Genomic DNA, 26876 nt, shown 5'->3' with positions numbered 1-26876 from the left:
ACAAAGTTAGCACCTTTGATTGAAACCTGAAAGCCAAGCCCCCTTCTCCACAGCCTGGTGTCAGTTAAAAAAACCCCCAAAGCAACTTAAAACTACTTGGAAAACACAGTTGAGAGGTAACTTTCCATACAACAATAATATACATTTGGAACATAACATTTTCTCTGCTTTGGGTATTATTATTATTATTCATTTTTTCCCTTCATTGTTCACCGACAAAACACTGGGTTTGCTTCTAAGCGGATTTTATCTCCCAGCTGTTCTGCTAAAAGCTCTTTCTGCTTAAAAGTCAACGCACCAAATGACAGATCTTGGCTGTTTTCCACACTACTGGGTTTTGCTGAGGAAAACAATTACGACACCTGGATTTGACGTTTTTCTCATATTTCTTTCTTTTGCCACCTGAACAAATGAAAGGAAAAAACCAAAAAGGTCCATTACACACGATTTTAAGTGCCTTCCTTTCAGTGGTATAAAAATATATATATATATGGTAAAGACACCAGCAGGGAGAGGTCGGCTGTAGGTTAATTTTGGTATTTTTTTTCCAACTCCAGGTTATAAAAAGAGATTTTTTGCATCGGCGGGAGAGGAGTAGGAAGGAGCAGGGGAGCAGGGTCTAAACCATTTTGGACTAGCTTAGCATCGCTCGTGCGGCTGCAGAATTTTCAAAGCAGGTTGTTGTGATTTGGGTGTTTTGGTAGGGTCGATTTTGGATGGGATTTTTGTTTTGACTGTGCAAGTAATGGTCCCAAGATATTACTTAAAAAAACCAGTAACCAAACCAACCCCAATCTGTCTCCAGGGATTTTAAAAAAAAGAAAAAATAGAACCATGTCAAGCAAGTGGACCCACTTCCTTCATTTTTTTGAAAAGTCATTTATTTTTGTTTTTTTGGTTTAATGCTTTTTTTTTTTTAATGGAAACAAAATAGTTTTAGAGATGATGAATAGAAAAAAACACGAATTCAAGTCCATGTGAAATTGTCTCCTTTTTGGCTGTTTTTGATTTTCTTTCCGGGGGGTGGAGGGGGTTTAGCTCCGGTTTACAAGAAGCAGACGGGTCCGATGTCAATTCCGAATTCCTGATCTGGCGCGCCAACGTCCATGAGGGCCACGTCAATGACGGGCAGGCGAGAGGTTTTCGTTGTCTTGTATTCGATGACTGTCTTGCCCCAGGTGCCGGTGTGACTCTGTGGGGAAGGGACCGGGAAAAGGAGAACGTTAGGGTCGCTGATAGACCCGCTCCTTGAAGCTGCAAAGCTGGCTGCAAAGGAACCTCTGCCCAAGCATCGGAAACAGCATTGCACAAGGGGTGGTCTAGTGATTAGGGTAGGGGGCACCTGGGAATCAGGATTCCTGGATTCTCTTCCCAACTCTCAGAGGTTAGAGGGGACCTGGGAATCAGGACTCCTGAGTTCTCTTCCCAACTCAGAGGGTGCAGGGGGCCCTGGGAATCAGGACTCCTGGGTTCTCTTCCCAACTCAGAGGTTGGAAGGGGCCTTGGGAATCAGGACTCCTGGGTTTTGTTGCTGGCTCTGACACTGACTCATGGTGGGATCTAGGGCAAGTCACCTTCCTGAGCCACCATATACGAGCCTGTACTAGCCTAGGGGACTTACACGGGCTGTAGAGAACTCTGCCAGTCATGTCCATGGCTGGAGAGACTGATTCACAGCTCTGCTCTGCCTCTTGCAGCTGGTAACCCCACATCACCCTCTCCACCCTCTCATCTCAAGGGCCTGGGGAGGCGTGGGTGCTGGCAGAGCCAAAGGCTGTAGGAGACTCACCGTGCAGCCATCCTCGGTGACTCCATAGGTGAAGCGGCTGTTGCCCTCTGCTCTGATCTCGATCTCGTTGGAGCCCTGGAGGAGCAGAGCCTTCTTCAGGTTGCCAGTCTCCTGGTCCATGTAGGCCACGCTGTTCTTGCAGTGGTAAGTGATGTTCTGGGAGGCCTCGGTGGACATCAGGCGCAGGAAGGTCAGTTGGATGGCAACGTCAGCTGGGTTGGATCCCTCGCCACCATATTCGAACTGCAGAGGAGAGAGAGAGAGAGACCCCCCGGCAGGAAAGCAATGTTAGTCCTCAGATCCTTTTCCCCATTCCGAGTCTCCAGATCCAGCCCCTTCTCTTCCCACCCTTCCCGCCTCGCCAGTCCCCTTAGCTCACCTGGAAGCCGTCACTCATTGTCTCGCCGAACCAGACGTGCTTCTTCTCCTTGGGGTTCTTGCTGATGTACCAGTTCTTCTGGGCAGTGGTAGCCTGGGTTGGGTAGACGCAAGTCTCGCCAGTCTCCATGTTACAGTAGACCTTGATGGCATCCAGGTTGCAGCCTTGGTTGGGGTCAATCCAGTACTCGCCTGGCAGGGAGAGGAGAAGGACAAGTGAATGGGCGAAGAAAGAAAGAAAGAAAGAAAGAAAGAAAGAAAGAAAGAAAGAAAGAAAGAAAGAAAGAAAGAAAGAAACTAGAAGGATGAGTGAATGGGGAAAGAAAGAAAGGAAGGAGAAGGACGAGTGAATGCGGAAAGAAAGAAAGAAACGAGAAGGACGAGTGAATGGGGAAAGAAAGAAAGGAAGGAAAAGGATGAGTGAATGGGCAAAGAAAGAAAGAAAGAAACGAGAAGGATGAGTGAATGGGGAAAGAAAGAAAGGAAGGAGAAGGATGAGAGAATGGGCGAAGAAAGAAAGAAAGAAAGAAAGAAAGAAAGAAAGAAAGAAAGAAAGAAAGAAAGACAAGTGAATGGGCAAAGAAAGAAAGAAGGAAAGAAAGAGTGATGGAGGAAGAAAAGAAGGAAGGAATTCAGTAGTAATGGGGGAGGAGAGGGAAGAGGAGTGTGAGTTAGTGAGGGTGGCTAAAGGCAGGGCAGGATAAGGGGAGCAAGACAGGCCGCTACGAGAGGAGATGCTCAGTGAGGATGCGCCCAGGACGAGGCTGGGAAGCTCACCGCTCTTCCAGTCATTGTGGCACATCTTCAGGTCGCGGCAGGTGCGGGCTGGGTTCTTCCTGGTGCCCTCAGGGCTGCGGATGTTCTCGATCTGCAGGCTCAGGCTCTTGAGGGTGGTGTCCACCTCCAGGTCCCGATCACGCATCACGTTGGCGTCGTCAGCCCGGTAGTAGCGGCTGTCGGTGTGGGCCTTCTCCTGAGGAGGCTGAGGCAGGAAGCTGAAGTCGAAGCCGCCGCTGGGTGGGCCTGGGGGACCTGGGGGTCCGGGAGGTCCGGGGGGACCCTGTCAGAGGAGGAGAGCAGAGCAAGTTGAAGGCAGGAAGCCCTCTCACCCAGCAGATCCCAACTGCCTGAGCCCCAGAGGGGGATACGTACAGCAGGACCGACATCACCGGTGCGACCACGTGGCCCTGGTGGGCCAATGGGGCCAGGGAGACCATTCAGACCATCTTTGCCAGGGGAACCAGAAGAGCCAGGGGGACCCTGTGAGGAAAAGACAAACACAAAATGAGATCCGTGGGTTCTGGAGAGAGGAAAGTGGGGTGGAGGCGTGTCCAGCTTGAAAGACAGGCCGAGGGAGAACATGCCAACTGTCCCATCCTTTCAGTCATGACCCAGCCCATCACCCATCCTTCCACCCCTCTTGTCTGTTCCATCCACCCAGCTCTCTCATCTAGCTTACCTCCCACTATTCTTATCTGTCTCAGGAATTAATAGAGCACCAGTGACCACAGTACCAAGGACCGTGCTCCACTGGAGACGCACTCGGATCAACTAAAGCCACTGGAATCACTCTGGATTTGCCCAGGTCCAGCTGAGAACAGAACCAGGCCCTGTCCTCGCCATCTGTCTGGGAAGCCCTCGCCACACAGTGAGTGCTAGGAGAACCTTACAATGACATCTCCTTATGGGCGGTGTGATACCTACAGGAGGACTTCGATTGTAGAAGTGTCCATGTCCCCTGGATCATTTTTGTTCCCTTCCCATCATCGCCTCTGTCTGGGACAGGATTTTCTAAGGCTGACCCACACTGTGCAGGGCCTCTCTTATTAAGGCACCTCCCTACTAAGGTGGAAGAGTAAAGGGTCAGTAGAAAGCAGCAGGCATCTATCCTGGGTTTCATGTCTCCTTGATAGCAGTAGGCCCATGGCCTACATGCCCAGTGCTTACAGGAGTCTGTGCTGTGTGCTCAGAGGCTACACTGATGGTTTTTAAACTACTGGCTACACAATGGTCCATATTCTGCCTCTTGCTGATATCCGTGCCACCCCAGATCGGGGATCAGGCAGGATCTGACCTTTAACAGGTGATGCCACGTGTTGTGTTGGACCCTGGCTTGAAAATGGTGCTTTCTATTTCATTCATGAGCTCTCTGCCCCCAGCCCGGAATTTCCCAAGGCTTCAGGCGTCTGCACCACCTGGGCTCATGAAGGTGGCTGTTGGCTTCACTGGGGTGGTACTTACCCTTGGACCAGCGGGACCGGAAGCTCCAGAAGGACCTTGTTCACCAGGAGAACCCTGCCCCAAACAGGAAAGCAAACGTCAGTTCTGCAACGACGCTGCAGCCAGTGCAGAGATGCTAATAAAACCATCGCGTCTATGAGAAACTCCCACTGGGCTCTGATCAGCTAGGCTGCTCCCGCGGCTGAAGCTCATGAGAGGCCATGAAGCTCATGAGAGAGGGCAAACAATAGGGCAGGTTTGGAGGTTCTAGGGGGCAGCTGTTGGCCTGTGTCCTAAGATCAAGGGGCTGAGGTAACAGCAACAGGCCGGACACCTGGCTTTCCCAGCTGCTGTGTGGGCGAGGGCAGTCGTGAGCTGAAGGTCTAAGGGCAGCCTGAAACTGGGGCAGGCCAACGCTTGCCCATCTCCTCATCAGGTGATGGCCTTCACTAGGATTCTCCCATGATTCTCTGGGGCAGTGAGGAAGAGGGTCCATACTCTTCTCTCCAGAGACCTGCTATGGGCTTGTCTCTTGGAGCCGGCTGTATCGGGGGCACGGGAGGCAGCCATACTCACGGGAGGACCAGGTGGACCCTGGAGACCAGAGAATCCTCTGTGACCCTTCAAGCCTCTGTCACCGTGTTCACCAGTTTCACCTTTGTCACCGCGGGGACCTTGTGGGCCCTGGAAGAGGAAGCAGAGTCACCTCGCTGAGTGGCTGGGAAGGATGCCGCCCTGCCCCTTGCTCAGCAATGTTATTGCCAAGCCAGTTGCTTTTCCGTATCAATAAAAAGCGGAATCTGAACCCATAACTTACAGCAGCACCACGAGGACCAGCAGGGCCAGCGGGGCCAGCGGGACCAGCAGGACCCTAGGAAAGGAAAGAGAGAGAGAGACAGGCAACGGTTAGAGCATCCACTGGGATCATTAACGTACCCTTGTGTTCATTTCTCTGCATCGTAGCGGGGAGTGCGTCCTGTTGGTTAGAGCAGGGCAGACTCGGTGTCAGGACTCCTGGGTTTCATTTTCAGCTCTGAGAGGAGAGCATAGTCTAGTGGAGAAAGCAGGGGGGACTGGGAATCAGGACTCCTGGGTCCAAGGCCTGACTCTGAAAAGGAGTATTATCTAGTGGTTAGAGCAGGCAGCTGCTCTGCTTGATCCTGTCTTGATAACTGGGCTGATTATTTCATATCTCCCCAATTCTGTTCCTGGGGTCTATTCCCAGCTCTGGGAATAAGCATTGTCCCCTGGTTAGGGCAGGGAACTGGGAAGCAGGATGCCTGGGTTCTATTCCTAGCTCTGGGGATGAGCATTGGCTGGGGGTTAGGGAAAGGGACTGGGAGCAGGACTCCTGGGTTCTATTCCCAGCTCAGGGCAGGGCATGGGTTTTATATTTAGGGGAATGTAAAGAAGTGTCACTTACAGTCTCACCACGATCTCCATTCTTGCCAGCGGGACCAATAGGGCCGGGAGCACCAGGGGCACCGGGAGCACCAGGAGGACCAGCTGGGCCAGTCTCACCACGGTCACCCTATTTCCGGAGAGGACGAGGAGAGAGGGAAGCAAAGCACCAAGTTAACGTTCGCCTGAAGTTCAACCCCCCCCTACCCCCACACCAATAAAAGCCTATTGCCATGACCCTTCGGGGTCCAACTCACCTTGGGACCAGCAGCTCCATCGCGACCAGGAGCACCTTCAGCACCGGGAGAGCCCTGAGGAGAAGCAGAGAGACCCAGCATTAGGCATGAGCAAGATAGAGGGGCCTTCGGTAAGAGACAACCGAGGAGTGAAAAATTAACCAGGAGGCCTGGGACAACAGCAAGAAATGGGTGAGGTCTAGAGATCAAAAGAAAGGGGCAGGGAAAGGGACCCACAGGGCTTCCATTTCTCTCTGGAACTGGCCCCTTCTCTGATCCCTCCCGTACTCAGCTCCTTTGGAAACCATCCCGTCCTGGAACCCTGGCTGTTCTCCCATCTCTCGGGCACTGCGCTCCGGGCATTGTCCCATTGTTCACTGGCACCAGCCCCTGCAGGAGGCCAGGAGGAAGGTCTGTCTCACCCTTCAATGGAGCAGACCATTCTGAGTGTTGGCCCAGGGGCATGGAAAGGGTTAATCTCTCCTTGTCTTTGGTGCTGCTCCTGGTGATGGTGGTGGGGTCTGGAGCTCCTGGTGTCGACAGGTTGCCTCTAGTGACTATCAGCAGGCCTGCAGGATTCCCACCAGGGGCAGCCAGGAGACTAATCCACCCTGGCTTTTAGCACTTCTTGGCCTTGCCTGTGTTTGGGCAAAGGAGAGTCCTAACAAGACAAGCATGGTGGCAGCTCACCTCACGTCCAGCTTCACCAGGGGGTCCGGCCAAGCCAGGAGGTCCTACTGGGCCAGGAGGACCACGTTCGCCAGAGGAGCCAGATGGACCTTGTTTGCCAGGTTCGCCCTGGGGAGGAGCAAGAGAGAGACCAGCCCAGGTTAGAGAAGAGGGGGCAGTGCAGCTGAGACCAAAGAACCTGCTCGTGATGGGAGAAGGGTTGAATCCCCTCCCACTACCACCAAATGACAACACAACCCTGTCCCAAACTGGATCCCACTCCCAAGGGCCTCAGAGTTGGGGGCTGGAGTTCTGGCTCCAGGCTCAGACAGAGCTGACAAGAAGGTCAGATCCAGGGGTGGTGATCTTCTGAGCACCCCTCAGACTGGGAGGTTTGGCTCCAACATCCTCTTCTATAATAATGATAAGATCACAGGTCCCTCCCCGCTATTCCTCTTCTCTTATCTCGTGGCAAGAGCAGCTCCCCCGGACAAGGGGGAAGAGTCAAGGACTCCGTTCCTTGCATGCAGAGCTCCCAATCACTCCAGCAGTGAATCGTGCCCAGCTCCTGTCTCTCCCACCCATTCCTTGCCCTGCAAATGCCAGGAGAAGGTCTGAGCCTCAGCAGCTGGGCCGTGAGATCCAATCCTGATTGGATCCTTTTTGGGCACGGGCAATGGGTTGAAGCCACAAGCGTCCTTTGAGGTCCGGCTTGAGGGCGTAAGGGTTCGGCCTCATACTCACAGATGGGCCAGGGAGACCAGGGAAACCTCTCTCGCCTCTCTGTCCGGGAAGGCCGACGACACCACGCTGTCCAGAAATACCCTGTGGGCCTGGAGTACCAGGTGCGCCCTGGAGGGGAGAGAGAGATTCTGGTTACAAACCCACCCATCTTGCTCTGGGGCACGCGCTCCAACGACACCTGCCAAGGGGCCCGAGGTAGGACTGAACGGGTACTTACAGGGGCACCATCGGCACCAGGGGAGCCCTTCTCACCAGAAGGTCCGGGTGCGCCAGCGGGGCCAGGTTCGCCAGTGCGGCCAATGGGGCCAGTCTCACCACGGGGTCCCTTGGAACCTTCCTTTCCGCTGGGGCCTGGTGGGCCAGGGAGACCAATGTTTCCCTGGGAGAGAGCAGAGAGGTGAGGTCAGGCAGCGAAGCCCAAGACTTTGAGAGGCAACCCCTCTCCAAGGGGCGCTGATTTATGACTGCCAGCCCCCTCCAGCAGAGGGGAGAGGAGACCTGGCTCCATGCTCCAGCGCCACCATGGGGCAGACAGAGCCACTGCTGGGCTGCAAGTGGTACCAGGCTACCCGGACCATCAGCCCGCAGGAGCCCTCATTACATTCTGAAGCACCATGGAAGCTCTGCGGCAGGGCCTTGGTATTCCTCCTGCCAGCTCCACCGCTCCTCATGCCCCTCAAGGGTCCCGTCTCCTCCCCGTTTGGCTTCCAGGCTGCCCGCTCTTGACGACGACCATCCCCCATCCTCCCCAGCTGCTGGAGGCTGGCAGTCCCGTGGCAGATCTCCCACCACCCTCTCCACCCCTGCCAGCAGGGCCCAGTGCCCAATGCCGTCGGCCCTCCCCCTATGCCACCAGCAAGGGGATCAAAACGGAGATACTTACAGAGGGGCCAGGGGGACCAACTCTTCCAGCAGCGCCAGGGAAACCAGTAGCACCCTGCACAAGGTGGGGAGAGAAGGCATAAGTCCCACGGCTCTGTTAGCCACAGATCTGTACTACGAGCCCTGCCCAAAACGCTGCCGTGCCCATGGGGTCAGGGTGAGAGGGAGAGTCGTCATGGCAAGGTGGAAGGTCAAGGCAGCCCTAAGAGGCTGCCTCATCTTCCAGATATGTCTTGCCCCTCAGGGCAAAAGCCAGCCAGCTCTGGACAAAGAGACATTCTCTGAAGCTCGGGTGGAATTTTAAGTCTCCAGACATTTAGTGTTCATGGCTAAAGGGAACTGGCTTAAATACTCAGCCAGCTGCGGCCCCTGGACTGCAGGGCTGCTTCAATACCATGGCTCATTGCTCGTTCATGGAGCAGTTTCCCTCCATGCAGAGAATCTTAAGAGGTCCATGAATGCTCAGGACACTACAGGACTTTTACTCGGGCAGGTGTATGGCAGGGACATGCTCTCTGAGCTGCAAAAAGACAGCCACGTTAAAATGATCTGATTCGTGGGCGAGGGGCATTCGTTCTGTTGCCCCTAGGTTCTGATCTGAATGCTCTAGCCAGAGGGAAGCAGAATATTTCTCGGCCCCGGGAAAAAGCTGCTCCAACTCCCAGAGGGATGGGAGGAGGGTTTTTTTTTGCATTTTGCTACAAACTCAGAAAGCAACCCCCTTTCGGCTCCCAAACTGCCTCTTTCCCAGTGATGGGGGAGAGGGGGGGAAAGCAGGCCCAGGGCAAAGGCCGTGCTGGAAAGGTGGGTTCTCACATGCTCCAGCTGGGGCGGGTGGGAAAGCAACCTTCAGCCAAATTTTGGTGGGATAAGCCGAATCAGAAGGGGAGTGAAAACTGCCCCATGCAAACCAGAGAGCGATCCCATGGGGGACTCACCAGCTGATTGTCAGCCCAAGCCAGTCTGTAACCGGCCAGGAGCTCAGGTAATTTTCCCCAGCACCCCGCTGACTGTGTATCAAGGTGCACGACCATTGTTGCTAAGAAAGGGACATTTTGCAAGGTGGCTCCCATCCCTGGCAGCCCAGAGGCTGAGCACCAAGGTGGAGGAAATACTCACAGGGGGTCCTGCGCTACCACGAGCACCTTTGGGTCCGGGAGCACCGACAGCACCCTGCAAGAGAGGAAGCAGCAGGACATCAGAGGTGGGAACGGAACGCTGGCCGAACGGGGAGGGATCGGGGCAGTGGAGAGTCACTTACAGCGGGGCCAGGAGCACCAGTGGGTCCAGCAGGGCCTGGGGCACCGGCATCGCCCTTAGCACCAGCATCGCCAGTTTCACCTTTAGCACCAGGCTGGCCGTCAGCACCCTGTGGAGGAGAGCAGAGCGGAGGGTGAGGGGCAGCGTCCCTGCGGGGAGCTCGCGGAAGTGGGAGTGGACAGTGGCCGGGGCATGGTCCTTCTTAGAACAAACACGGGCTGAGGAGACTAGGCTGTCGTGATGGGGAAAGCCCCGTCGAGCCTGCATGGGAGCCAGAGGATCACAGGACGTAGGACTGGTTCTGTTCCCCATCGGAGGCCTGGTGTAGGACAACCCGGTGACTCCACGGGCCAGGGATGAGTCCCATCTCCGTACGCACGGACAGCGCTCCCAGTATCGCAATGGTAGGATTGCTTCCGTCCCAGAGCCCTGGGCTGCATGGGATTACCCCCGTAGCCCGCCCCGCTGAATACCATCCTCCCGAGGGAGGTCTGGGTGAGGGGAGGAGTCACTGGGGCTAGTGAGAACCACCTCTTAACCATCATACTTACAGGGGGGCCAGCGAATCCAGCGGGACCAGGTGGGCCGGGCTCACCACGATCTCCCTGGAAGAGAAGGAACCAAGAGAGACGGGGTCAGCGAGGAGAGGGAGAGGTTGATCTTTGCCTCTGAAGCCAATCAGAGAGGAACGGTACTTACGGGAGCACCACGAGCACCAGTGGAACCAGAGGGGCCGGAGGGACCAGCTTCACCCTGCGCAAGGAGAGAAGAGGGAGGAGGATAAGGCTCGGGCCTGGCAAACCAGGGCTCTTCAGAGGCGCCTCTGGGGTGAGGCTAGCTAGCTCGGGGGTCACTCGCGAGATGTGGGGAGAGCGAGAAGTTGCCTCCTCGCTGGAAATGGGGGACAGGGATGCAGGAACCCCCCTAGGCACAGCCCTGACTGGGCAGGCCGGGACTGTAGAAAGCATTCCCGGGGGAAGCTGATGAAGCCCCATGCTTTCACTGGGTGGATCCAGAGGCACCTCTGCATCGAATGATCAGCTGGGGCCTTCCTCTCTGTCTCCCAGGAAACAGAAACCGGGTCGAGAGCTGCTGGGCACAAAGGGCACTGGCCTTTGCACGAATGCCAGGGGCCCGCGACACCAGCTCAGGTGCCCGAGGGTCACTGCCCTGCTCCTTCCAATGGGACAGGGAAAGGGGGCGGGGCGATCCTTACCTTGTCACCAGGAGCGCCAGCTGGGCCGGGGGGACCAATGGGGCCAGTCAGACCTCTTGGGCCATCTTTGCCAGGAGCTCCATCAGCACCCTTGGGACCTCCGTCACCCTGGGGAGAGAGGGCAAGGCAAGGTTACCTTCTGGTTACGGAACATGGAACAGGGTGGGGGCTTGTGCCAGCTCTGGGGTGGGTGTGTGTGTGTGTGCCCGCACATATACAATGCACCTCTGTGAGTGTCTCCGTGTTGTCCCCCTGCTTCTCTTCATGTCACAGTGCCTACTCCATGGAAACCCACCTGCATTCCTGCTTCCCCCCCCACATCCTCACCCTCCGTTTATCTGCCCTGCACTGGAAGACCTTCATGCCAAGTGTCCGGGCCATTAGCCAGTCAGCTTGGCCAATGGAAAAAGACAGTGCAGCCTCCAAGTGCTGGCCATGTTAGCTCTCCAAGCCATTCAAGCTGGTGGAGAAGACCTCTTCCAAGGGCATAACTAGGCCATGTGGAGCAGAGATCCCAGCAGTGTGCTGGGCAAGAACCAGGGCACTTTGCTGGACTCCTGGAAAGACACACACGGCAAGGCCCGGAAGTTCCTTGGTTTGGGTGGGGGTTGGGGTTTGCTTTGGTCTAAAGCAACTGTTGGACGAGGACATCTAGGCCTTGAAGTGGCTCAGGCATCTGGCCTAGATAGAATCCCCAAGAGCAGAGAGGAGAGGCAGAGGAGGTGGGGGACGGAGCTGGAGCTGGAGCAGAGAGATGAAAGAGGAGCGGAGGGGGACGAGATGGAAGGGAAAGGGGCGTGAGAAAGGTGAGGAAGAAGAGGGACACAAGGAGGTGGAGAAGAGAGAAGGCCGGAGAAGAATGGAGAGGGGAAATGAGGCGTCACAGACTGAGCATGAGCAGGGAGATCTGAGGCTTCTCCATGGTGAAGACTGAGGGTCGCTTTGCTGGTGGGCCTTCGGGGGGCTCATACGTACTCTGTCACCCCTGGCTCCAGGCAGACCAGCAGCACCACGTTCGCCGGGCATTCCCTGCAGACCGGGAGGACCTTGGTTTCCGGGAGAGCCAGGAGCGCCAGCATCACCCTAAAGCCCCACAAGGCAGAGCCGGGGGAAAAAGAGAGTCGGGGTTAGAAACAGAGCTACTTCCTCATCACAGCAAAAGCTGCCCGCCTTCCAGAGAGCCGCCACCCGTCCCCCATTCTCTGGTGCCAGGGCAGGCTGCCCCTGGAGCCAAGCAAGACCAGGCCATGAGTGCTGCCCAGGCCAAACGGAGCCTCCTGGGCCTTGGGCAGAGAGAGGAGAATCCTGCAGCAGTTGCAGGACTGGGGCTATCTCGATGGGGGAAGATGGAGTCCCCACTTCTTGCTTTGCACCTGGTTCGAGGCAGCTGCTGGCTGGCTGGACACCGAGCCTCAGCCCCCTCCAAAGCAGGAGGAGTGTATCCCACCGCATATCCCGTTCCAGAGCCTGCTTCCCCTGGACACGTCAGAGGCACTGATTTTCCCCTGGTTTCCCCTCCCATTTCTGGCTGAGCCTCCTTCGGCCATCATGGCGGAAGGAGGAGGAGGAGGAGGAGAGAGATAGGTACATACCTTAGCACCATCGTTACCAGGAGCACCGTTACCACCACGTGGACCCTGTGGACCGGGTGCACCTTGGACACCACGCTCGCCGGGGAAACCTCTCTCACCCTAAAGGAGGGAGGAGAGAGAACCGAAACTGGTTACAGCACCATCCAGAGGGGCAGCAGGCGAGAGAGACGGAAGGGTAAGAGATTGCTTATAGCAGAGAAAATGAATCTCAACTTACTCTTGAACCAGCTGGACCGGGGGCACCAGCGTCTCCGGGGACACCCTGTCACGGGAGAGAAAGAGAAAGCAGAATTAGGGCTGAGGGCTGGGAAAGGGGCATGCTACCTGCTGGAGAAGCCCAGATGTTGCCCCTGAACTGGCTGAGATGGAGCAGTGAGTGGCCGGGGAGGGGGACATCTGCTCCAACCCCCTCCATAACTAAGCACCAAGCTCCATCCTCATGAGGGCCAGACTCTGCCTCTGTCTTTCCACCACTGGAATTTTGCATGGATTGTCCCAGTTAGAGACGGGAGAGCTGTATGGTCCTGGAGCACCGAGTCTCCTCCCAAGCAAAACCAGGGCATGGTCTCACCCAACAGAGGATGCATCAGCTATTACATTGAAACTACACTGGCTCTTAGCCGAAAGGCTGGTCTTGGGCCCCCGGGCTGGATATCTGGACTGAATACAGAGATAATCCCAAGTGGCCAAACTGAGATCTGGATCCAGAGTTCAACGCCCACCACGTCCCCAGCCCCAGTTTATAGGTGTTCAGATCCACGGCCGGGGCCCATGTCCACACAAAAGGCTTTTGGAGAAGAGGTTGGAGGCCTGGACTGAATGAGTTTCATGGTTGCTGTGGCCTCTGAGATGAGTTCTGGGGCCAGTAGAAGGTCTGACGGCGGCCAAGGCCCTGTCTGGAGGCAGCTCTCCTCATTCATCGGCTAAAGGGGAATCTGTTGAGTTTCATCACTCTGGACGTACGTCCAGCCTTGGAGGAACGTCTCTGGCTGGGGGTGGGGGAAATGGGGCAGGAGCTCTACGGAAGTGAGAATGGCCATGAAAGGCACTGAGCAAAGATGAGGGGCAGGCAAGCAAGGGAATGGGCGCCCGGGGACAGGATCTGTCATGGAGGCACCTCTCCTTGGCTTCTGATGCTAAGTGGAGCTCTTCTCCTTCTTTCAGTAAACCTCACCCACCGCCATGGTTTCCTGGCACTTACCTGCTCACCAGACTTGCCAGATTCACCAGCTGGACCAGCGGGACCGGGCAGACCCTGGGAGGGGAAGAAAAAAACCCAAGAGTTGAGATTTCCTGGGGGAAGGGATGTATGTGAAAAAAATGGAACAAAATATGATTGATCAGGAGGGATTTTCCCCCCTGTGATGGGGCCTTTAATGGAACACTCCTCACCTGGAATCCAGGAGCACCTGAAGGCCCTTGTTCACCTCTCTCTCCAGAGGGACCCTGAAAGAGGAGGGGAGAAAGTCAGGAAGGATCAAGTGGGGTTCGGAGCAGCGTGCTCCCCGACAACCCAGCACAGAGGGCAGGAGCGAGAAAGCGTTCATACTCACAGCTGCGCCAGGAGGTCCCTGAGCACCAGCTTCACCATCTTTGCCAGGAGCACCCTGGGGGGAGAGGAGGAAGAGGTTAAAAAGAGCTTGGCGCAAATGCTGAATGAGTCTCAGAAGGGAGCAGGGCATGAGTGTCGGGGAAGGTGTGGTGACCCTACAAGGTTCAGAAGCAGAAAATCTCAGGGGGCTTCAAAAGTTGCCCTCATGGGTTATGTAGTTAACCTGCGGAACTCATTACCACAAGGTATTAGTAATGAGGAGAAAAGGGCATAAGGGATATAAACCCTGCCCCAGAAGTCCAGGGAATAAGCAATTCTGTGGTTTAGGAAGAACCAGCCACCGTAGTCATGTCATCCCAATGCAGAAGTTTTTATATGTTCCACTGAATCTTGTGGTGGTAGGCCAGAGCCCAGATATTGGCTAGATGAATCATAGAATATCAGGGTTGGAAGGGACCTCAGGAGGTCATCTAGTCCAACCCCCTGCTCAAAGCAGGATCAGTCCCCAATTTTTGCCCCAGATCCCTAAATGGCTCAAAACCCTGGGTTTAGCAGGCCAATGCTCAAACCACTGAGCTATGCCTCCCCCCAGTCTGGACCCCAGTCTGCTCTGCTGTGGAAAGCCCTATACTATCTAGGTCCGTTTTACTGTCATGGTAAATTCTCTCTTTCTCATCTTGAAGGAAAGAGGCCTCAGGCTGGCAAACTCTCAGCTGGACCCAGCCCTGGCTGCGAGAGACAGATTGTTAGGGGCCATCAGTACCAAGGAAAATACGTACAACAGCGCCAACGGGTCCGGGAACGCCTCTTTCGCCGGGTTTGCCGGGCTCGCCCTGAGAAAGGGAACAAAATGGCTTCAGTGAAGGAACGCGGTACGCCCCGGGAACAAGCAGCGAAGGGCTATCGGGGACGGTTGGCTCTTGTGTGGCCCTAAGATGCAGCCACAGGAGGGCCCGAAAGGCGCCATGACAGGAAGAAAGAGGGGCTGGCCCTGTGGTAGTTTTAGTGACGCTCTAGGTTGCCTCCCATGACCGCCCCAGCTCTGTCTTTCCTTGTCATCTCCCCTCCCCATGGTGGGATGTCTCCTGGGCCGCCTGTCTCTGCCTGCAGATAACCCCTGAGGGAGAGGTTCCCAGAGTGTCCCCCCCCATAATGCCCCTCTTTACAAAATGGTACCCAAAGTGGCCACTTATCCCTTGTGCTTTGTATGCAACCACTCCCGGGCGGCGGCCAGGGTGACAAGAAGTCCTGAAGGCGGCCATTTTGTCACGTCCCCATCACTGGGCCGGGCGACTCACCCCGAGGCGACTCACCCCGAGTATAGGAGGGGCGCAAGCTGATACTCACAGCAGCACCTTTAGGTCCAGGGAAACCCATCACACCAGCAGGACCTCTGGAACCGGGTGGGCCTGCGGCTCCGGGGCGACCATCTTGACCAGCGGGACCCTAGTGTGGAGGAAGCAAAGGCACAGTTCAGAGGAGGCCGTTGTGAGCAACGGGAGAGGAGGAGGAGGAGGAGGAAGGGCGCTGATAAACCACGACTTACAGTGGGGCCGGTCTTGCCATCGGGACCGGGGCTACCTGGGCTTCCAGTCAGACCCTGAAAAGGAAGAAGAGCTGGGTTAGCCGTGGGGCATCCGGCCTCCTTTGCTGTGCACGAGGGGTTGGTGGCCGGGGCCAGAACAGGGTAGGATGTGGTGGGCGAGGGCGGGCAGGGCAGCCGATCGGTCGCTGCAGGGGGTGGATGTGGGGTGGCCTAAAACGCCCTCCTTCCAGAACGGAGGAAGAGGCCAGTTGCTCTAAGCCGGCTGCACCCAGAGCGCTGGCCCCAGAAGAGGCTGGGGGCAGGGGGTGGGCAGAGAGTTCACCTTGAGATGGCGCTTGGCAGAAATAACAGCAAGGTTCGGCGGGACTCCCCGGGCAGCCCCTCCATCCCACTCAAAACCATTGCCCGGCTCCTCCCCGCTCTTACCTTGGCACCGGGCAGACCAGGCTCGCCAGGACGTCCAGATTCACCAGGGGATCCTTTGGGACCGACAGGGCCAGGGGAGCCACGTTCACCAGTGGGACCCTAGGGTGGGGAGGGAAGCAGGAGAGAGAGGTCACACACTGCGGTGGAAACCCGGATCGCTTCTTCTCGCGGGCACGGCGTGATGAGCCAGCAGGGACCCACCGTGTCACGTGACAGAGGAGGGTGACTAAATGGCACCGAGTGGGCACTGGATGGGCACTGAAAGGGCTTTGCCAGGGCTGGCCACAAAGAAATCACTGAGCTATGCCATGGGGTGAATAACCCTAGCGAAAGGGCCATCCTAGCATATGTACCATGTGGAGACAAGCCAATTCCCACCTCCAAATCCAGAACGTGGGGTGTAAAGAAAGGGGATGGGGCCAGGGAGCGGCTGGGTAATAGACCCGATCCCACAGGGTAGAATGCACCGCTCCCAGAAAGTCCCCCTGACTCCCCCTTCCACATGTTTTAGCTGCTCCCAAGCCCCTTGCAAAGGATGCCCAGGTGGAAGCCTGGCTCCGAGTCCTTTGTGTATTTCAGTGTGGCGGACATCTGAGCCTCTTCTGTCTCTCTCACATTAGGAGGGAGCAAACGACCGGAGACTGGCACCTACCTTAGGACCAGAAATGCCATCAGAGCCAGGGAAACCGCGGCTTCCCGGAGCACCCTGTGATGGGACACAAGAGAAACCAGGGAGGTAAATGCCCATGCAGCCAGCAAGTAAAACAGGGAGAAGGTCTGAATGGAAAGGGAGCTTCACAGAACCCCCAACCGAATTCCCCTCCCCTCCTGGGATTGCAGTAAGTAGAAACGGGCCCTAGCTGCCAGCCTTGGGGGTGAAAATTTCAGGGGGATAGGGACTCCAGGGGGTTTGTTGGGTTTGGGATGGTGATGGGGCCGGACTGCAAGTTCAGACCCCACTGTGATCTGGGTCTGACCTCCTCCCAGAACCTGGGCGTGTGCCAGGCTGGGATTTCAGGTCAGGCCCCTTATGGGGCCAGTCACAACATTTGGATCTGGATTTGGTTCTGGGTCCAGATCTGAATTTCCCATCCCAAGATTCGGGAGGCGCTTGGATCACTGAGAAAGTCGGTCGGGACCCCTCTGTGTCTGAGAGACAGAGCTCCAGGTCTGACCAGAGGACAGCCCCATGCCAATGAGCATGACCTCCAGGGGGGAAACAGCTGCTACTTACACGTTCGCCAGCAGGGCCGGGCAGACCAGCAGGGCCGGGCTCACCACGGGATCCTCTCTTGCCTTCTTCACCAGATGGACCAGGGGGGCCTTGGACACCAACAGGACCCTAGAGAGCACAAGCAAGTCAGAGTGGTGAGTGTCTGCCTATGGCTAGCAAACCAGACTGTAGGCAAAGCTCCTAGCAGCCCCCGCGGGGCTGGTACTTACAGGTTCTCCCTTGGCACCAGCATCTCCCTTGTTGCCTGGAGCACCGGGTTCGCCCTGAAGGTAGAAGGAAAGAGAAACGAATTCATATCAGACGTCTCCCTGCATGAACAAGGGCTTAATGCTGCCTGCCATCTATGTTGCACCTTCAACCTCTTTTTGGCTCCAGGAGGAATGGCAGACACAAAAGGCTCGGCCCCATGAAGGGACAGAGAACTTCGATATTCTGGAGGGGAGGGGAACTGTGCTGGCTGTAACCCAGGTCAGAGGATCCCCGTGCCAGGGCGGAGGAGAGACGTCCCCAGTGGAGACAGGTGGCTGATAAGGCACAGAGGGGTGTAGGGAGGTGCTCCAGAGAAGGAGCCGAGGGAGGGGATGTGTTGGGCGCTGGGGTCAATTCACAAGGCATGATGGGCTCCTTCCAGGCCTGGCGCATCCCTGCCTAGTCCTGGACGGGGAAGAAGGTCAACCTAATTCAGCGGCAATGGGGAAGGAGGAAGGATACTTACGCTGTTACCCTTGGGACCAGGAGCACCGCTGGGACCCTGGGGTCCGGAGGGGCCACGAGCACCGGGGAAGCCAGGAGCGCCAGCAATGCCAGGAGCGCCCTACGGGAGGCAGAAGAGATGGTGAGGCAGCTGGGAAAAACTGGCTCCTAAGAGCCGACCGGCTATAGAGGACAGAGGGGCAGGAGACGGCTACTTACAGTTGCACCTTTGGCACCAGGTTGACCATCGCTACCAGGGTTGCCCTAGGAGAGAGAAGACAAGAGGAGGGTTATCACCGGAGACAACAGGGCAACGAGCAAGAGCCGGGAGGGGTCGCGCAGTTCCACTCACAGTAGGGCCGGCGGCGCCAGCGGGGCCGGGGGCACCGGGCTCACCACGGGCGCCCTGTGGGCCTTCACCACCACGACCGCCTTGGGGACCAGTTTCACCCTAGAGCACAAGAGAGGAGAGAAAGACCAGTGAGCACAGTGACTGCTGGGAGACACCCCCACACCCACGCTCCATTTGCCCTCAGGCCTGACCGGGCTCTGACTGGAACCGAGCTGCTCCATCCCTCCAACCCACTCTGGGGGGGGACTGACTGGGGCCTGCTAGCTTTCGGCTCGCCCTGTTTCCTCAGAAGGCAGCTGCGAGGCCTTCGGGGACGACTGGGCACAACAATCGTGCTGTTATCAGACCCGGGGCTTAGCAGGGGTTGGGGTCGGCATAAGGCAGAGATGGACCCGCAAGGATCCTGACCCACAGTTTGGTGAGGGTTATGGGGCCAGGCCATCTGGACAGTATATTTGAACTATGATGAAACCTCAAGATGAAGGCTAGGATCAGCTTCCGCCCAAGCCGGCTGCGGGGAAAGCTCCTGCCGCAGCGATGGGGGGGTGCCCCCCGGTGAAGAGGAGATCATGTCCTTACCTTAGCACCGACAGCGCCAGGGAAGCCAGGGGGGCCAGCGGGGCCAGCTGGACCCTAGGTGAGAAGGAAGCGGGTTAGAAAGTGATAGCAAAGAACCTCCGGGGCTGGTGGGTTCTCGTCACAGCAGCCATCTTGGCTTCGGCCAGAGATCTGGGCTGTGTTTTGACGTGGGTGGGAACAGAGGCCGGAGGGAGGAAACCTTCCCATCCGGGCATTGGCCAGTTCCTGAGCGGGGTTGTGCTGGTGCCACCCTTGGGGCTCAAGCCAGCAAAGCTCCAGGAGGGGAGCGATCTGGGGGTCGCTATGGCCAGTGCCTGTGTGGCCGCGCCACCCAACGGCCAGGGCCCCGCGGCTGAACCGTCTCCTCTCAGGGCAGCGCGAGGTGAAAATACTCACTGTGGGGCCAGCAGCACCTGGAGCACCGTCGTTACCGCGAGCGCCCTGCCGGGGAGAGAGGAGAGAGGCACTGGTTACAGACAGGTTGGCACAAGACCCGGAAGCCGTGAGATAGGAGCATGCTGCACATTGGAGCTATCCCAGCGGGCGTGGCCCAGAGGGGTACCACCGGGGGGGATGCTTCAACGTGCCCGCAGCCCAGCAATGCAGCATCAATACTCACAGCGGAGCCAGATGGACCAGGGCGGCCTCTCTCGCCGGGAAGACCACGGGGCCCCTAGAAAGGAGGAGAGACGTGAGTTCATCTCAAGACGCCACCATCATCATCTGCACCCTGCCCTCTCCCCCAGCTCTCCCACCCCTGCCATGCTCCCCAAACCCTGTGGGGCTTCATGCTGGTAAATCTGCCCCCTTTGCTGTCTAGTCCGTTGGAAAACCAAGCGCTCTGGAGAGCCAGCTCGACCCTCCCCACAACCCCGATTCTTGCTGCTCCCATAAGCTGAATGCCTGCCCCTGTCACCACCTCCTAGTCCAAACTCTTGCTGTCAGTGGGAAGCAGAAAGGCGTGACAAACTACTCACTATTTGTCCGGGAGCTCCGTTCTCACCAGGGCTACCAGGCTCACCCTAGAAGGAAGACAAAACCAGAGTCAACGGCTGGTTCCCAAAGGGGACAAGGAAACTTTTAAGGGAACAGAGAGGGCCAACGTGCCTCGTGGCAGAGGGACCTTACCTTGGGGCCAGCTGGACCGGTATCACCCTTAGCACCATCAAGACCACTGAAACCCTGAAAGGAAGGGGAAACAGAAACACAAGTGTCCAGTGATGAGGCTTAGGAGAAGGCACTGTCGTCCCAGGTGGAGGCATGACTGAAAATCATCTGGCTTTGCAACAGTCCCCACAATGTGCCTGGGGGCAGGAGGGGGGTAAGGCCCCATCTGTTTGCCAGCTGAGTGGCATGAGAAGCGGGGAATTCCTCCAAGAGGTGGCGTGGACAAGGGGCTCCATCAGACCCCTCCTGGTAGAAAGGAACTTCCAGAATCGCCTTGTGATGCGGCCAGCTGAGGGCACTGTGGGGCCAGCTCAGATACTGCTTATGTTTCCACCGGGGCCAAGGGCTGGTGAGAGTGTGCACGCCCAGACAGCTGCATCTCCAGGGCTTTGGAGCGGTAGGGGGACACCTTTCCTTTTCCTTTTCCAAGTGTAAATAACTAGGGAATCAACTTACTCTGTGACCCTTCATGCCTGGCAGGCCAGCAGTTCCGGGCAGACCACGGGCACCCTGGGGAAAGGAAAATAAATGATTTAGAGACAAGGACACCAGTGACACCCCACATCAAGCCAGTTACTGCAGAGGGGAACCCACCACCCCAGGCAAGGTTGGATATTTGGGGCATCCATGGTCATGACCATCTCTTGCTGTGATCATGACTCCTAGCCATTGACAGTGGTCAGCTTTAGTCAGGACTGGAGCCAGAGCTTGCTAGAGCCAACCATCTTCCCCAGTGAATGGTTGTCATGTGAAGTAAGTTAAAACCACACAGTGAGACCAAGAGGTTTTGGGCAGGGTTCCCAGCCAGTGCTTTTCAGCCATGTCACAATGATGATGCTGGTCAAAGGTAAAAACCCACCCTCACCCGAATTCTACGGGGGGAACCAGACAGAAAGGACATCTCACCTGGGGGCCGGGAGCACCACGCTCGCCAGGACGTCCGGGCTTTCCAGCTTCACCCTTGGAGAATGAAGAAGAGATGGAGTCAGGTCAGTAGCCCACACAGCTCGTTTGCAGCAAGAACCAATCAGATGCTAAATGCTCCGGGAAAGGGACCTAATTCTTCGCAAAACCCTATCTGGGGAGAGGTCCCGTTTTCTTTTCTCTCGGTTTTTCAAGGCATCATGGAAGCCAAAGCCCGACCTGGCTCCTTCTGCTTGCAAGGAAGGCCATGTACCCAACAGGCTTAGCACAACTATAAATATCTGGCTAGCAAGCAAGGCTATCCCCTGCATTTTGGGGGGCAGGGAACTTCTCTAGAGGGACTTTTGATCTTGAAGGACACTTACATCATCTCCGTTCTTGCCAGGTGGACCAGCTGGACCACGGGGACCCATGGGACCCTAGAACAGGCAGAAGAAACGTGTGTTAATATTCTGAGACTGGGCAAGACTTTCCCATTGCCACCCCTCCACTAGCCATTCACCCAACAGGACTGGGCCTGGTTCTTGGCTTGGCTAGAGAAATCCCGTCCCCCGATGAAGTCTTTTCCGCAAAGGTAGGCCAGGCTTTGCATCAGCTGCCCCCAAGTGGCAGAAGAGGGAAGGTGCAAGGAATTGTCAGCGTGCAATCCATCCCGTTACCCAAATGAAGAGTGAGAAGACGATTGACCATGACTTACAGAAGCCCCAGGCTCTCCAGGCTCACCGGGAGGACCTTGGAAACCTTGAGGACCCTAGAAGAGTAGGAGAAGAAGGCGGGTTAGAAAACGAACATAACCGCATCCAGCTTGCTCACGCATCAGTCCGATTTCCCTCCTCTGCCGGCAATGGCTGCCTCGCACGGAGCATCCGTGTCCATCACACTCCATGGTGCGAGGTATCTATCGCCGACCACCAGGAGGGAGCCAAGCCCACTCTACTCCCCGGCCCCAGGCAACTCCCCTTCCCTTCGCTGAGAAGGTTTCTGGGAGCTGAGGAGCCTGAAAGGGCACCGGTGGTAGCTTGTTCCCAAAGGGGGCAGTTACAAGGTGCTGGCTGAGGGCTCAAATGGGCCATGTTTTCTTGACAGGGAAGATGTGAGGTACTTACAGGAGAACCGGGAGGGCCGGGGAGACCGCGGGGACCAGCTGGGCCCTGGAAATGAAGAAGAGAGAGAAAAGAATAAGTCAGGTGAGGAGATGAGCTGGAGCAGTCGCCATGCTGCCCAGGCCTGGCCACCCCTCCATCTCGGTTTTTGGTGACCTCCTCTTTTCCAGCAGGCCCCTCTCTTCCCTCGCCACCCGCAGCCGCCTGGCTCGGGGCTGACTCTCCCCAGCACAGACCCTGCCGCCTCTCGCTGATCTTTTACTACCCCTCCCCTCCCCTCGTGGACGGAGCCCCTGGTGACCCCTTGAGGTCCTGATCCATGGAGCCACCTACGAAGAAGTTCTACTTGGGGAAGAGAGCAAGCCCCAGGTCTCAAGCTGTCCGAGGATTAAGGCAAATTCAAGTGTCCCTTGCCGATCCTGAGTAATCAGGGTGCAGCTGCCCTAGGAAAACATCGGCCCTGACCAGCTGGTGGTTATGTGCCTGCCCCCTGGAAGATATCTGCCGCCCCCCCTTCTCCGCCTGACTGATGCAGCGGGCCTGGTGCGTTCTAAAGCCAAGCTAGGCCAAGCTAGCTCCTGTTTTTCCTGCTATGTAACTCCCACTCCACTCCCTCCCCTCCTTTCTCCCTAACGTCTTCTCCTGTTTCAGTCCTGGCCATCAGGCCGGCCCCTGCCCCTGCCCCAGCCCCTCGAGGGAGACACTGGACACTCACCATAGGGCCGGGCATGGACAGGCCGCCAACGGATTTTTCGTCATAGCCATATGCCAATTGAGGTGCGAAGTTCTGCAGGAGAAAGAAAGAAGGGAAAGCCGGTGTGAAAATACTGCACTGCATTCATCCCGTGCCGGGGAAGAACTGAGCGAATGATTGGAACCCAACTCACTCCGCCAAGGCCTGGAGGTCCTGGGGGGCCTGGGGGTCCAGGAAGACCAGGCTGTCCGGGAATGCCATCTCTACCAGGTGGGCCTGGGGGTCCCTGCAAAAGAAGAGAAGAGAACTCAGAGGTTAGTACTGCGGTAGCGTCATCCGGGCATGAGACAAGGCAGGGTAACAGGACTCGGTCGCAAATGTCCACGGTTTAAAAGTTTTCTGGACAATTTTAAAATTCTTTAACACGTCCGTGGAAGTCTTTCCCCCTCCCTCATCCCCATTTCCTGACCAAACTCCAGCGCTCAATGGCCAAAGCATGGCTGGAGAGACCTACCCTGTCTCCTCTGGGGCCAGGTTCTCCTCTGGGGCCCTGGAGGGGAGAAGAAAGAGAGGTGTTTAGAGAATTAGCATGGAGAGAAAAGACCCTTCAGAAAACAACAGGGAATAGGATTGTGTAGGAAGACTACGGAGAGTCATTACCTCTACTCCAGTGGCTTCTGGGTAGACAGGAGAGGCTGCGGGGAGAAGGACAAGGGGTCATTTAAAAGGAGCAAGTCATGTGATTATCTAAAACCCACCCCCATGCTGCACCCTGCCCATGGAAGCCAACCCAGCTGCCCTGGTATAAATGACACCAAAACGCCCCCCCTTGCTGTACCTACATAAGTAACATGGTTGGCAGAAAGATGCTCAAATGTTCTACCTGCAAAAGACCTGCATGTCTCACTCTCTGCCTGTCACCCTGCCCGTGATGCATGCTAAGGAGAGGTCATAACTGAGTCCACCACAGCTTATGCTGGTCCACTGGGCACCTCCTCCAAGAAAGAATCAGTCCCGTTTGAAATGTCTCTTTAGAAAGAAATGCCCGAGAAGCTCAAAGGAGAGGCGCAGGCTTGCTATGTCTTATCCGTGGTGCCATAGCTTGGGCCTCTAGCTTCACCAGGGGTGATGATGGAGTATCAGGTCTCCAGGCTAGGCTCTGCTGATCTCCTGGTCTCCAATCCCCCTCCCTGTCTCTGCATGTGTAGGAGGAGCTGATTGTATCTGGTGCCAGCATCCCCTGGTTCTTAGCACCTTATATCAGGCTAGATAGACAGACAGAGCATGCACACGAGCGTCAGTCAGTACCCTTTGTGTCAGGGCAGATGGGGCAGCATTCTCCAAAGGGGATCTCAGCGTTGGGGCAGTTCAAGGTGTCTTCGCAGATCACCTCATCGCACAGGATGTTGCCGTTGTCGCACACGCAGATCTGGCAGGGTTCAGGTTTCCACACATCTTTGTTGCTGTATGTTAGTCCGTCCTGTATGCAGTTTACAGATGGAACTAGAGAGACAACGAGAAACGGGAGCGTGGGTGTCGGGAGTGAAAGAACTGAATCAGGACCCAGCCCAGAAGCTGGAGGCGAGAAACCCCCAAGCCAGGGACAAAGAGGCTGATAGGACTCGATTGCTTTTTTATCCAAAGGTTTTTTCCTTCCGCTCCAGTTCCCGCAACGCAGGCCTCCCCCGCCCCTTCTCCTGGAACCTTAAAACACTCATCTGCTTCTCATCAGCTCAGCTCCATGACATAGGAAACAGGCCAACACCACAATAACTATTTCCAGTGTCTTTGGAATTTAAACAAAACCTGCGGCCAGTTGTTACATCCAACTGTAACCTCAGCTTGCTGGAGCCTAGGCCAAGCCAAATAAAAATGCAAAGTCTCCTAAAGGGAAGAGGGCTGGAGTAGGAGGGGGTGGTGGAGGGAGGGAGGCAGGGGTCCAGAGACAAGGGGTTCTGTGGAGGGGCAAGGAGGGGGAGTGAAGTGTTTTCTGTCTGTTGCTTTGGGAAATGGGATCAAGTGAAAATGGTTTGGGTGGGAAGGCGAACGAGAGCAGGGTGGGATGCAAGGCCAGGCAGGCTGGTTTGTAATTAGATTCAGCATTTGACACATTCAGGCAGGCAAGGCCGGGAGGTGGTGGTGATGGATCGGACCCAGGAAAGCAGGAGGTGGACTTAATAAAGAGAATCACGTGATGGGGAATAAAAGCAGGCCAGCTGTTTTTCTTAGCATGGAATTGTTTTCACGCAAGTTTCAGGTTTGGTAAAATCTCGGCATCGTTTGCCCGCAGCGGGGAGACAAACGGGATAAACCCTCCTCGCGTGTGAAATCCTGTAGGGCGGGATCTCGGCTGACAGGCCAGATGTTTCTACTCTGTCGTCCCCAACTTCTCATGTCTAGTTTAAATTATTGCTGGCTGAGTCCCTGGGAGCCAGCGGTTTTGCAACAGGAAAGTGCCGTGTTGACACCCGCCCGGAATGCAACGGGGGTGCAGTCAGTCACTCGGCCTGTAGGTGGCAGGCCAAGCCTAGGTATAAATGCCTGCAACAGGATCTCATTAGGGGTGTTACTCCTAGCATGGGGGGGCTGGAGAGGGGGGGAGTTTGCTCAGCAAACCTATACGACTGTTGACCCCGGAAATATAGCCCCTTTGGTGAGCACTGTCCAGCCCCAGGGCTCCCAATGGGCCCCAGGGGGCGGTGATGCAGTCCACAGAGGGCTTTACAGGAGCAAGGCCAGGTGATGGCCACCAGAGGTCGCCATGGGACACCCCCCCTTCACACCCCCACACCATGAAACTTCACTGCAGAAACATGAATCCAGGTCCTTAGCAGCCGGGAGGTTTTGTCTGTGAAGTGATGTCTAGACTCCTGCGCTTTACAGGCTTCTAAAACATTTCCCTTATGAATCATCTGAGACTTTTCTAATTCTTTCCTGATGGCTTTTGCAGGTCAGAAAACTCCAGCCCTGGGCTCACTCCCCGCTCCCTTCACTTTCCAAGGCACACAATGGCTTTTCCATAACTGGCTTCCCCCCTCCCCAGCCAGCCTTATCTTCCCTCCCATGACAACTCCTCCCAGAGGCTGATTGTGCTGCTCCCCCCCCCCGGCCCCCAAACTTGGCAAGGAATCTCAGGGCTTCTAATTGATCCAACTTGTCTGCCCGCCAGAGGCATGTTTGAAAGAGACACAGACCATATGAACACGCCCAGTTCCCTTCTGCAGCTGGTTAACTTTGCTTGTGGAAGGGGATGTTTTCCACACCGAGCAGCTTCGGGGGGGGGGGAGAACGAACATCAACAAATACTTGATTTGTCCACTCCCACTTTATAAGCAACACATTCAGTCCCCTTCTGACCTCCCCCCCCCACCGCCCCACCAACACACAATTCCAAATGCTCTGTAAAGGTTGAGAAATTCTTGCCAGCAACCCCCACCCCATTTGAAGACACACCACCCTTTAAAAAACAACATTTCTCCCCATCTCCCTAACCTGATCTTGCAAATGCAGTTTCCTAACGAGAAAAGCATGCAAAATTCCCATCCAACTCTTGCAGGGCACTAGGGTTCGCAATCCCGCTCGAGAACGTGAACAGACTTTTTCTTCGCAGCCCAGTCCAACTTTGCATCCCTCGTGCTCTAAAGCGCAACGTTACGTGCCCCCCCCTGCGCGCAAGCAAAGCTGTTTAAAGAGAAAAGGCATTTAGGTCGATCGCTGTTTCTCATACAGGAAGTTAGCGAGAAAGTTTTTACTTACTGTCTTCTTCTTCTTGACCTTTGGTGAGTAGAGCAGTCGCTGCTATCAACAGCAGTAACCGAGAATCCACAAAGCTGAACATGTCTAAATATTAGACATGTAGACTCTTTGGGCCCCTTTGTTCTGTTTTAGAGTCCAGTCATACAGGGATGATCTGACTATGTAGTTCCAATCCAGACCCCAGCAGAAACCTCCTACTGACTCTCCAAGAGCCTAGGTTCCCTTTTTATATGATCCAGCATCCCAGAGAGGTGGGTCCCAACTTAACTTGCCTCTCAGTGCAGAGGGGAGCTTGGACCAACCCCTTAGCCAATCAGAGGAGCTCAGCTCACATAGTCCCAGGCGGGGACACACACACATACACACACACACACAAAGTTGGGAGACAATAGCCAACCCCCTTTCAGCCCAGTCGCAAGGGTACGGACCCATCTATGTAGACTTCCAAAAATCACTGGGCTCC

General features: G+C 56.0%; 1 protein-coding gene across 1 annotated transcript; it reads right to left on the bottom strand.

The window, feature by feature from the left end:
• Window positions 1–1018: 1018 nt before the first annotated feature.
• COL1A1 (collagen type I alpha 1 chain) lies at window positions 1019–26673 on the bottom strand. Its single transcript, XM_007061903.4, has 51 exons — window positions 26414–26673; window positions 23966–24160; window positions 23318–23352; window positions 23172–23207; window positions 22851–22943; window positions 22679–22750; window positions 21967–22011; window positions 21558–21611; window positions 21226–21279; window positions 20843–20896; window positions 20393–20446; window positions 19898–19951; window positions 19747–19791; window positions 19389–19442; window positions 19166–19210; window positions 18770–18823; window positions 18191–18289; window positions 18058–18102; window positions 17861–17959; window positions 17355–17408; window positions 17146–17253; window positions 16564–16617; window positions 15912–16010; window positions 15486–15539; window positions 15287–15385; window positions 14719–14772; window positions 13941–13994; window positions 13780–13833; window positions 13589–13642; window positions 12605–12649; window positions 12388–12486; window positions 11771–11878; window positions 10796–10903; window positions 10279–10332; window positions 10131–10184; window positions 9581–9688; window positions 9439–9492; window positions 8321–8374; window positions 7655–7816; window positions 7438–7545; window positions 6715–6822; window positions 6046–6099; window positions 5811–5918; window positions 5205–5258; window positions 4964–5071; window positions 4409–4462; window positions 3320–3427; window positions 2945–3227; window positions 2169–2359; window positions 1790–2032; window positions 1019–1192 (listed from the first exon to the last, which is right to left on the bottom strand). The coding sequence occupies exons 1-51, from the start codon at window positions 26493–26495 to the stop codon at window positions 1046–1048; spliced, it is 4365 nt and encodes a 1454-aa protein (XP_007061965.2). The 5' UTR covers window positions 26496–26673; the 3' UTR covers window positions 1019–1045.
• Between the last annotated feature and the right edge of the window lie 203 nt (window positions 26674–26876).

The sequence above is a fragment of the Chelonia mydas genome, chromosome 27, assembly GCF_015237465.2.
Source record: "Chelonia mydas isolate rCheMyd1 chromosome 27, rCheMyd1.pri.v2, whole genome shotgun sequence".
Taxonomy (NCBI): domain Eukaryota; kingdom Metazoa; phylum Chordata; order Testudines; family Cheloniidae; genus Chelonia; species Chelonia mydas.
This window is presented reverse-complemented; position numbering and strand designations above follow the sequence as displayed.

What these genes read in the sequence shown, in the direction of transcription:
- COL1A1 (XM_007061903.4), bottom strand. Translation starts at nt 26,495, where the DNA reads ATGTTCAGCTTTGTGGATTCTCGGTTACTGCTGTTGATAGCAGCGACT. An exon ending in CTGGCGCTCCTGGTGACAAG is followed by an intron (nt 10,333 to 10,795) that starts GTAAGGATCGCC and finishes CTCCTTGCGCAG; the next exon opens with GGTGAAGCTGGTCCCTCCGG. An exon ending in CCGGTGATGTCGGTCCTGCT is followed by an intron (nt 3,228 to 3,319) that starts GTACGTATCCCC and finishes CTCCTCTGACAG; the next exon opens with GGTCCCCCCGGACCTCCCGG.